At 41.2% G+C, this 12,821-nt stretch overlaps 1 protein-coding gene across 1 annotated transcript; it reads right to left on the bottom strand.

The window, feature by feature from the left end:
- Nucleotides 1–2,308: 2,308 nt before the first annotated feature.
- Nucleotides 2,309–3,289, bottom strand: LOC141608367 (uncharacterized). Its single transcript, XM_074427728.1, has 2 exons — nucleotides 2,974–3,289; nucleotides 2,309–2,871 (listed from the first exon to the last, which is right to left on the bottom strand). The coding sequence occupies exons 1-2, from the start codon at nucleotides 3,287–3,289 to the stop codon at nucleotides 2,309–2,311; spliced, it is 879 nt and encodes a 292-aa protein (XP_074283829.1).
- Nucleotides 3,290–12,821: the final 9,532 nt, after the last annotated feature.

Below are 12,821 nucleotides of genomic sequence, written 5' to 3'. Positions count from 1 at the left end.
GATAGCACCAATAGGGGAGCACTCGGTACTATCAAAAATCTTTCTGCACCTTACCACCCAAATAGTCCAAAAGGTACACAAAAAGGAGAGGCAAGCCTCATGCTTATTATTAGCCTTAAAAAGAACAAAGAGCCAATTGCAAACCCAAGACCGAAGACTCGAATTATCCCCTGATTGTGCCCTAATCCCCAGGAGACTTCCAGCCCAAACTCTGTTAGCAAAAGGACAGTCCCGGAACAGGTGGTCCGGTGATTCCGTTTCTTAGCACGCAATTAGTAAAAGGACCTTCAAAGCCCCTCCTTAGGAATCCTTCCCCAGTGAGCAACGATTCCGTGAGAATTTTCCATAAGAGAATGATCCAGCTTTTCGGTCCTGGTAGGTTCCAAAGAATTTTTTGAAAAACACCCATACATGCAGCAGGAACTCTTGATCGGCCCTTCGGGGAAGCTGAAGTGTTCCAGGAAATTTGAAGAGCAATGTGATAGCCAATCTTAACTGAGTAATTCCCAGATGGCGATGCAGACCAATAGAAGTTTCCGTAAGAGAATGATCCGGCTTTTCGGTCCTGGTAGGTTCCAAAGAATTTTTTGAAAAACACCCATACATGCAGTAGGAACTCTTGATCGGTCCTTCGGGGAAGCTGAAGTGTTCCAGGAATTTTGAAGAGCAATGTGATAGCCAATCTTAACTGAGTAATTCCCAGATGGCGATATAGACCAATAGAAGTTGTCGTTGCCTTCAGAGCATCGAATTGGAATAGCAAGAATGTCCTTCATGGAAGTTTCATAAAAGGACATAGACACAAGTATATGGTCCCAACTGTTGCTGTTACAAATAAGATCTTTGATTCTCAAATTACACAAGTTGGGTGAATCAGTAAGAAGCTCAACAGATCGTGGTCTCGGCACCGATCCATGAACCCATTTAGTATTCCAAACACCAAGGTCAAAAAATGGGGAGAAGTTCCACGCTAAATGAGGTATGATGAGTTGAAGGCCCCAAACAATACCTTTCCATCCCCACGAAGAATTACTCTTGCCATCGTTAAAAATCAGATCACCATCACGCCACTTTAGGCCATATTTAGCACCAATAGACTTACAAAGAATAGAATTTGGGTGAGTGATTATTCTCCATCCAATCTTTGCTAGAAGTGCTTGATTGAACTCCTTCATACGTCTAATACCCAGACCACCATTCCTTTTGGGTTGACTTAGGAAAAGCCTACTACACCAGCTAATAGAGGGAGATTTCTTATGACCCGCCCACCAAAAATGTGACAAATTAGCATCTAATCTTTTTGTCACACTTACCGGTATTTTGAATACCGATAGAAAGTAAACCGAGAGGGAGGACAAGACAGATGAAATCAAAGCCAATCTACCCGCCGTCGATAGAAGAATGCAGTTCCATGAAGATAATCGCTTCCTAACCTTATCAATGATAAACTCAAAAATTTACCTTTTACTTTTATTCCTGCCTGAGAGTCCCACGTCCGTAGGAATACCCAAGTAAGATCCCAGCTTAGTGCCACACGGTACGTTGAAGGTTTTCAAACATTTTCGAGCAAAGGACAGACTAGAGCACGAACTTAACATCATAGAGGACTTATTATCATTAATAACATGGCCGGAGGCATGACAATAATCCTTAATAACTTTGTCCAGGCTTTCGCAACTCTTAGAATTACCTTCAATAAAAAACATAGAATCATCCGCAAAAAGCATATGAGAGATAGGGATACTATTTCTGCTGATCTTTATTCCTTGTATAATCTCCTCCTTCTCCATACGTAGAATGTTTAACGAGAGAATTTCCGTGCACATAACAAAAATATAAGGGGAAAGAGGATCGCCCTGACGAAGGCCGCAACTCGGGTGGATACGTCTTGAAGGAACTCCATTTACCAGAATTTCATAAGACACCGTCGTGATACACTTCATAATTAGCTGAATGAAATTAGGAGGGAAACCCATCAAAAGAAGCGTGCCCCTGATAAAGTTCCAGTCCAACCAATTATAGGCTTTACTCATGTCAGCTTTAAAGGCCATCCTACCCATCCTACCATTTCAAGATGAAGAAATTTTGTGTAATATTTCATTTGTAATTAAAATATTATCGCCAATATTCCTCCCAGGAACAAAAGCATTTTGAAAGTCACCCACTAGTTTTCCCATGTACTTTTTCAATCGGTTAGTGATACATCTAGTAATGACTTTCATTATAACATTGCATAGGCTAATCGGTTGAAAGTTATCAACAGTTTCAGGGGCACTAGATTTCGGGATAAGAACTAAGAAAGTTTTATTCAGAAATTCTGGTGAGCTATTACCATTGAGGATACCCAATACTGTCCCAATAACATCATGCTTAATAAAATGCAACACTTATGGAAGAAGATAGCAGGAATACCATCAGGTCCCGGGGATTTTAACGGACCAAGTTGAAACACAGCCGTACGAACCTCCTTAGGAGTAAAACGAATGCAAAGTGCATCTCTGTCATCAGGAGAAAGAAACTCTTTATTAATACTGAACAAATTTTTCACAGTAGGGTGGTACTCATCAAAAGTGATATGATTCGTTCCTTCCTGAAAGAGTCTAGAGTAGAATTGGACAAATAATCCCTTAATTCCCTCACTGTCACAATTCCACTCCCCATTATCCATTTTAATCCCAGCAACGTAATTCCTGCCTGCCCTACCCTTAATCCAATTAAAGAAGTACTTGGAGTATGTATCACCCTCAGTGTTCCATTTCATCTTGGCCCTCTGTTTCCAATATTTTGCCAAGACTTTAGCATACTCCACTTGACTAGCATATGCAGTAGTGAAAGTTCGAGTCACTCCTTGTGTCTCAATTTCGTGGAGCCCTTAAACCAAATTGTTATCAAAATCACTCCATTTCTTATTCCATTCTTTCCTCTTAGAAATAGACCAAAGACGCATACAATTTCTAACTCTTGATAACTTACGTATCATTCTGACGGTGGCAGAGCCTGAGACAGGCTCGGGCCATTCGTTATGTACCAAGCGAATACATTCCTCATAATCTAGGTTCCAAGCCTCCATACGATAAGGTCTTCTACCATTACAAGTAATTAAATCCGTTTTAAAGATAATAGGCGCATGATCTGAAACTTGAATAGGAAGATGAGTAATACAAGAATTCGGAAAAATATCATTCCAATCCCACGATCCATAACCCTTATCAAGGCGTTCCAACACTACACTATGATCTTCTCTCTTGTTACACCAAGTAAACCTTGGCCCCTTATACAGAATATCCATCAGAAGATGCTCAGCCTTCCATTTATTAAAAAAAGCAGCTCCCGGAATCCGACCCTTACTACTACCTCCCTTCCCCCCCCCCCCATTTATCTTATTGATAATCAACTTGGTTAAAGTCCCCTATAAGGAGGAAGGTTTGTCAAAAGATCGAATCCATTCACTAAGATCATTCCAAACAGCTTCACGTTTATGGGTAACTGGTTCGCCATAGATAAGACATAAGTACCAAAAACTACCGTTGCATTGCGTGACTTTGATAATAATGAAGTTTTGACATGCTAGAAGACATTCAAAATTGGCATCATGTCTAAAATCAAACCAGAGGCCTCCTTTGGTTTCATCAGCATCGACAGAAAACCCAAAAGAACGAAACATAGGATCAACTAACGTTACTTTATATTTTGTCTCAGTTAAGAAAATAAAATCAAAATAAGTACTCTAAAGAAGCGCCATAGTCTTTGCGATTGTAGGGGCAAGGGGATTATTAAATCCCCTAACATTCCAACAAAGTCCTTTCATGAAGAGAAAAAACACCACAGCAATACCAACCACTCCACACCAGGCTCATAACGACACGACCCAACGATTCCCCCAATACGAAACCAACCCATAAAGGCTCACTAGAGGCGGTTAGAAGAAAACAGTAGCCATCCAAAAGTCTCACACAAACTAATTGAAAAAGGGAACGAAAAGGGCTACCACATTCCCTTACCAAAACAGTCTCAAACACGCACAACACATCCAACAAACTAGAGAGAACCAATTAAAAATCCCGCAAGAAACCCAGGAATATTAAGTTAAGAACCTCATGACACCAGTCACCCCAATAGTCGAAAGGACACCAACATGACAGTAACCAGCCAACACAGACCCTTACCATTAAAAGGCAAAAAACAAGGAGAGGAGCATTGAACAGAACCCCGCAAAAGACACCCGATTTCACCAAACGACACCTCCCAGGACCACCGCCATACAAGCAACAAGGCCAGATAAAGGGACGACAAAGACAAAACACAAGAGACAAAAGAAAACAATAAGAAGACAGGCCATACCAGGGGTGGGGGGAATGGAGGGATCACCCCTAGGTTGCAAATATGATTTTCGGTGACAGGACAAGGGTACGGAGGGACGGGAGTCCGACACATATGGGGCATAAAAAAGACCTAACATATGGTCTAAAACATCCCATTAAACACAAATGGAACGACTAAAAACTTCACAAGCCTTCCATGAACACCAAACGCCATTAAAGTTCGACATCCCTCGGAAGAGCACAACGCAAACCACCAGGCCCGTACACCAATCCGTCCCAGGATCGCTCGCACCAAACACAATCACAGGGAACGAAGATCACTGAAGACTAAGAAGGAAGGCGAAACAGGCGGCTTGAGCGACAACAACAAACACGACCACATCAAGCTCGGCAGCAACAAACTTGAACCATTTTAATAAAATGAAAATCCGACCGACGGGGTGACTGAAGAAGAAGAAATGAGGTTTCTGCCATGAAATGCTGAATATTGTGGTGCATAAAAGACCTCGCTTACTCCACATTAGCGACAAACGAGTTGAGACGCCGATGTACCGCACTTCGCACTCTAAGGTGAACCGCAGACGGGGAGTAGAAATAACGACGGCAGAGGGAATCGTTCCGCCGGAGATGAGCAAAGACACCGCCTCATCTCCGGCGGATAGTCGGACGGCAGAGGAACGAGGGTGTCGGGTGGTGGCTGGATGCGGTGGATCAGGTTAGGTTTTTGATTTGGGGTTTTTAATTTGGGGGCAATTAAACTTTCTCTCTCTACGAGTGGCTGGGTATGTTTTTCAATTAAGGGTTTGAAGTAAGGTACTGTTTGGTAGTGTGAAATCAATTTTATCATGATTTCAATTGGAAAGTTTAAAATGTTTGAATTCAATTTTATATTTAATTCCAAAAATTTGTTTGGAGATCATGTGAAATTCGATTCCGGGTATCCATTTCTAAATGGTGTTTGTGAAAATTACGGCATTGAAATTACAACGGCTAGAAGTAAGATTAATCAATCGCGAAAATTTGCACTTAGATGATTGAAATTATTTATTTACTGTTTTTATTCATTGTTGGGGTTTCCTGTGGAGATTCCGTCTTGGCTTGTCTACGCTTTTCCTTCCGTTTCGAGGCCTCCTCCTACGCTCTCTATCGTAGGGCCAGGGTTTTTCCTCTTCTCTTTGGCGAGATTTCCTTTCTGTGATCTTCTTTTTTTGCCCTAATGGCAGAATCGAGTTCTTTTCGGCGTAGGGAAGGTAAGCAAATCATGGGTGAGAAGGCAGATGGTGATGAGGATGGTTTTGTGTGGGATGTTGGTGATGACGAGAGGGAGAAGAAACGATCTGGACTGCTGCTTATTGGCAAACTATTGGCATCGAAAGCAACAAATGTTAGGGCAACAATCGACGTGATGACAAAGCTCTGGAACCCTAAGGGATCGATAATAGGTAACGTCATTGATGCTAAAAATAAAATTTTTGTGTTTCGTTTTACTGATGAGAGGGATAAGACACGTGTTATCGAAGGGCAACCATGGCACTTTGATAAATTCATCTGGTGTTTAGATGAACCATGCGACATAGGGAGGTTGATAGATACGCCGCTCTTTCTTATACGTATGTGGGCCCGTATCTATAATCTGCCTGTGCGTGGACGTTCTAATGAAGCGAATTTGAGACGGTTGGGAGAGCAGTTAGAGACTTTTATTTGTGACACCCCCATATACTCAGGAGCCTTAACAAGACCTTCCCTAGCATATAAGGGCGTCACCATCTTGGTTGCCCGAGTACAGTAATAATCAAATGTCGATAAAAGAACAATTAAGTTATATTACAAGTGATTAATTAACAAAACTACTGATATATAAAAGATACAACTCAAAACCACAATGTGAACTACTTATGTCGTTACTCGTGAAAGACTCATCCCGCCAAGCACCCAGCTAACAGCCAGATCACAACCTGCTAAGACTGACTGCTGACCATAAGGGATCACGGCAGACACAACAGAAACAAACAACAAGACAAACCACACAAGGTCAGTAACTGAGGAAATACACCAACAACTACAGACACAACATAATTAGACAAATCATACACACACACACACACACACACACATCTCCAATCCACCAATCACCGTCACCGACTGTCCACTGGACCAGCCCTGCCAGTGGGGGACCGCAGCCATTCCCACCTAAGCCCCGCTCATCAAACTGAGCGATAAACCCATGTCCAGTAATGTGCACATCCCCTCCCGTGGCGGGTTCCACGGAGGGCGAACTACGGGCGTGAAGTCAGTCCCGCAAGTGACTCCACTTAGCCGAGGACGCATCTCGAGAACCATAGACAAACAATCACAATCAGCTGCACCACAACAATGATAAACGAAACAACACAACACCAACCAATTACCACAATCAATCAACCACACACCGACACTACAACAACCAAACCACATCAAAAGACACTCTAGACAACCAACAGTACTGAGTAGGCGAACCTACCTTTAGCCAACCGCAGCGATTCCACGTCTGACCATATGATATCAAGCAACCACGCAACACACCTATACAAACAGTACAATCATCTATCACTACCACTACGAACCTAACTGAAAACAACAACGACAATGATGATGACGATGACATACCTACGCATAGCAATCCGGCGTCAAAACCGCTACCCGACTTAAGCAACTCATCCCCATGGCATAAGCATCCACAAGGACCTCAAAGGAAGGAACTATAGTGAAGGGAAGAAGAAGAGACGGAATCTAGGTTTAGGGAAGAGAGGCGGAAATGATTTGCGGTTTCACAAAACACGATTTATAATTTCCCGCTGAAAACCCGTTACTCGATCGAGTAACTGACTTACTCGATCGAGTGACCCCTACTCGATCGAGCTCCCAAGCTACTCGATCGAGTAGCCTCCGCTAGATTGAGTAACAGACCAACTAAAGTTCACACCGTCACCAGACATCGCTCACAAGGTTTCCGAGGGTCATGCTATGTACCTAAGGTCGGTCAATGCCGGTCACCGGGTCCCTAAAAGGACGGGTATTACAGTCTTCCTCCCTTAAAAAGAACTTCGTCCCCGAAGTTCGACTCATCCTCTCCCGCGACACATGACAAAAAAACCAAGGTCATCACCACCGTTTACCCGACACAGGTCAACAAATCTGTTTAGAAATACCACCCCATCAGACATCATCCTCATTCACCTTAGCACACAATACACAACACGACCCTCAACGAATCGCTAACTTCCTTTAGAGTCACTGAACACACACTAACCACAAGAACGACTATCTCGACTATGACTTGCAATTACTACATGATATTATTCAAACGTACACCAACGCAACTATCATACCATACTTTCATCCATTACTTGTCAACGATTACCAATTACAAAACATACAAAACAACGGTCCTATCATTGATTCTCAATGATACACGATTCATTCCACCCTATTACTTTAGCCACACAACACAATTCTATTAATAGCAATTCCACTACTGCTTATTCATCCAATTCTCATGACAACATAACAAATAATTACTGAAAATAAAGTATAACGACATGCTATTTTATTCAAAAATTATAAATTCTTACTTAATTACACAATAACCACAATAAAACTATTCAAACGAACATTCAACACACTTTAAATGTCATGGAGATACTATGAAATAACACGAAAACACTGTAAAATTGTTATAATTACGTCATTTTTCTTTTGCGACATTACTTTTTCCCTCTTAAAAGGAACTTCGTCCCCGAAGTTCACCATCAAATAACTTTCCTGTCACACAACCGACACATAACATACCACATTGACATTACTTACAAATCATAACGCAAAACTTGACCCACGTCACCCCATACACTTCTTGATGGTATACACATTTGACTCGTAGAAATATAAACCACTGAAAGCGGGTATCACACCACAAGATATACCATTACCAATTAGCATCCAAATCATCTATTAATGTTTCATACGATCATAGGAATTATGCAACAAATTTATAATCATTGGACATTACACATCTAAGGCGGCTTGATATAGCATACAAAATTATATAAATGTCACCACAAATTTGTACAACTTAACCAATACACATATTCGACTCATGACAGCCGCGATACTTCCTTGACATTCCCAAAACATGACTCACATGATGATATATATATATATATATATATATATATATATATATATATACATATATATATATATACATATATATATATACATATATATATATATATATATATACATATATATATATATATATATATATATATATATATATACATATATATATATATGCAATCATTATCAATTTGAACAACACCACAAACATTATGTTACCCGTAGTAATATGCTTTATCATTTTAACCGATATATATATATATAACATTGAAAATTGTATACATCGCACGACCACGCACAACAACATGACCATCGTTGAGCGTAAACAATGATATAAAACACACCCAACAAGAAATGATATAACCACATTGAAAGATATGATGATTCAATCAAGTTTTTAAACGAAAAGTAGCTGTAACAGTGTTACTCGATCGAGCTCGTAGGACACTCGATCGAGCTGTACTTACTCGATCGAGTCCATCAGCTACTCGATCGAGTAGGCTGAGATCAGTATACTGCCCCAACACCACCCCTGTAGTTACTCGATCGAGTGAGGGGCACTCGACCGAGTAGCCACATGTCTAAAATCTCCTCTAAAACGCCATGTTAAACTCAAACAATCATATAAACGAGTCGGAATGCTCCCCCGACTCAAAATCCTGCAAAAACAGTCTAAAAGCATCCAAAATATGACCTCATGGCCAACATACATACCAAAGTCTAACAAAGTACCAACCAAAACAAGTACCAACAACTACAAATCCATGAAACGATATATAAAAGAAAAGGAGTATCATCACTCCATATCCTGATCATCCATCACCTCGTCACCACCATCACCACCTGATGTGCCTGCTTCAGCTGCATCATGACCTGCGACACCACCAACAACCGCATCTGCTCCCATACGCCAAGGGGCCAAGCAACCGTAGGGATATGACTGGGGCTCTCCCCAAGTAGACCTCTCCACGCCAAAATAGTGGAAGACTCCGCTGTCGTCCCCAACGCCCCTCCACCACAGCTGAGCTGCCTCGGTCCCGATGCCCTGCACATATGCCATCTCATGGAGATTTCGAAGTGTCAAGGTAGTAGACACCCTCTCCGTGAGCTCGCTCACTCTCATCTCAGAGCTATAGAAGGGAGGGTAACCGGGGTACTGGTACTGTGGAGGCACAGGCTGCTCCGGCTGGGTCTCAGCCGCCCTCTCCCTCACTCGTCGTATCCTCTCCCCACTCTGGCCTGGGCATCCTCAAGTCTCACACGATCCCCCTTCGTCGGCTCAGGCATCACCTCCAAGATATCCAGGTCAATGAGGTACATCTGCCTCTCAGGAACCCCCTCATCCTCATCATCAAAATCGGCAGCCACTACTGCCGCCGGTAAAGGCTCGGTCTCGGGAAGGTGCTTGGGAGCAGGTATGTGCATCCAACTTATCCCCCAAACCCTCCATGCCAACCCACCATCCTCCAAAGTCCTCAACCACTTGAGGTCGAGAAAGTACTCGCGGTCCAAGGTAGGGACCGCTGGAGTTAAGGGTGTATAGGTCGAGGAGGCTACAAAGGACGTAAGCCTCTCCGCCAACCGTGTGGCAATCGCTCCACAGCTCATAAAACGAGCCTCAGAAGAGGCCATCAAGGCCAAGCTGGCACACACTATGTTCGGGGCACTAAAGGTGACTCTCTGGGATCGGGTGGGGTTAAGGTAGGCCGCAAGCAACATCACCTCATGTGAGTTTAACTTACTCACATCCTTCATCTCGTAAAGCAAACAAATCAAAGCACGAAGAAAGATCTTTAATGTGACATGTTGAACATCATTAATCAACATATTGCTAGAGGTCGGGGCGGGTTTGCCGGTAAAACAAGGCATCAGGCTACTAGCCCCACACTCAGTCGCGATGTTCCTAAGAGCTCCCTTCGCAAGTCTAGCCAAGCCGAGGTGAGTGGCAAACATATCCATGGTATGGAAGAAACTGGTGTTCATGAGGCGGAACTCAACGGTCTGTTCCACTGCATCATACTTAAAGGAACTCATGAACTCAAGGGTCAGAAAAGCATGACAGTGCTTCCGGAGGCGGTACAACTCAGTCATCCCCAAACTCTCGAAGATATGCCTAACATCGGTCTCAATCCCCAAGTCAGTCAAGAGAGTTGTGTCGATACAACGGGTGGGTCTCATCTTTCGTCTTTGTAAGGCAACAAAATTATCCCTTTGTGTAAAGTCCACAAAGACAACCGAAGGGTACTCAGACACCACTAGGACCGTAGGTCCCCCACTCCCCTCACCTACCTCGTGCTCAGAAGCCCTCCCCCTTTTGCTCTGACGGGTTCCCACATTTGGTCTCGGCATCTGTTTTCAACACATGTTTTAGATACACAGACCACATATACTTGAAATCGTGTAGGCTTTCACATAAGGACATTCAAAAGAATCACTAAGTACACACTTTCACTAAACAATCCAGAAATTATAAGTATAACCTTCTAAATTATCATCAGATGGTCTCTACAGCTGTAAAAAAAATTATGGCAAGTATAGCATCAATTTAACAACACAACTACCAATTTGAAAAGTAAACCTTCAAAATAGCTCCACAAGTAGACAATTTTCACAAGAATGTAAGACGAATTTCAGTTTGGGGCACTTTTAAGACGGAATTTTTAGGCAAAATTTTGAGTAAAAACCATCAAAATCCACTCTAAATATGATACCCATAACAAGAATCACTTAATTTTTCCCCTTTTTCATCAAAAAGACAACCAAAATTCAATTTAGAACTTCAAACCCTAGAAATTTTGACACCCACTTTTCCCCAAATTGATCCAATTTTTGGTATATTTAGCATTGATACTCAACAAATTAAAGCAAATAAATCATGTGACAACAACTACAAGCAAGATTTGGCACATATAAATCGATTTTCAGCAAACACCAACATTCTACATGCTTCTAATTAATCAAAAACATAGAAATAGGCTAAATAATCTTACCTTGAATGATTAGCACGTAAGAAGGACAGATTAAGCAAAGAAAAGTACAAGATTCAAGCAACAAATAAATCACCAAAAGACAAGAGCAACTTGGGAGAGATATAGAAGTTAGGGTTTTGGTTGAAAATAAGGAAGAAAGAAGATGGGAAAGGGTATAAGAATCCTGTAATCCACCCGGGTACTGTTCACTTACTCGATCGAGTAAGTAGGTTACTCGATCGAGTGGCTTCTACTCGATCGAGTTGGAGCTACTCGGTCGAGTTTTCGCTAACAGATCCAACTTTTCGATGTTATAACTTCCTAACTAGATCGAATGAGGTCTACTCGATAGAGTAGATACTCTTACTCGGTCGGGCAAGAATAAGAACGAGGTCAAAAGTTACGGATTTGAGTAACGGTTCCTGCAAAACAACAATGCGTGCCGATTCCAAAATAAATTCGGAAATCGTCACAAATTATTATATTCATTCACGACGTATTACTACTACACCAGTGCAACGTATCGATCTAACAAACATATCACTTCATCCAACACATTTTACTTCCTTCTATGACAAACATTACGCAACCAATTGACTATTCTATTAGATTTCTCATGCATACATTCAACACATTCCTTTACCTCTAATCATGTATTTGCAATTTCAACAATACAACGGAAAGGGAAAGGGAAAGGGAAAAGGAAAAGGAAAAGAAAAAGGAGGATTAAAACACTACATAGTGCATGATTTTCATCCATATTTGTTACATACTCCGTAGATGATTATTATTGCTAAAAACAGGTTCTCAAAGTAGAATGTAATAAACGAATTTTATCGATCAGTTTGATTAGCATATTTGATAAGCAAAATTTGTTAAAATTGTTTATTAATCAACAATTTTATATTAATAAATTGTTTTCCTTTCTTTGTAAAAGGACAAATAAGGAAATAAACAAACTATTAATGAAGATGATAAAATTCAATATTTTCCCAAGTATAAAAGGTCAATTTTATTCCTAATCTACTAATTAAATAAATGCCAAGAAAGACGCGTATCGTAAAATAGTAACCTGATTTACTATTTCAATATGCTAACAAATAACTCAAATAACATATTGGTACTTAGTCATAAAAGCTCTTAATATACTAAAACTAATCATATTTGTCGATTTAATTAATATATTCGGTTAGGAAAATGAGGCGACGCCACCATGTGATCCCAATCTCGGTATCACCCTCTCACATGCAATATGTAAGGAATCGCTAGAATAATGAACCTACATAATACAGGAGCATGTGACCAGGGGCGGACGCAGGAATTTATCGAAAGGGGGGCACAAATTTTTTTTCCGATACATTATTTTTTATTTTAA

This window comes from Silene latifolia, chromosome 10 (genome assembly GCF_048544455.1).
Source record: "Silene latifolia isolate original U9 population chromosome 10, ASM4854445v1, whole genome shotgun sequence".
Taxonomy (NCBI): Eukaryota; Viridiplantae; Streptophyta; class Magnoliopsida; order Caryophyllales; family Caryophyllaceae; genus Silene; species Silene latifolia.
This window is presented reverse-complemented; position numbering and strand designations above follow the sequence as displayed.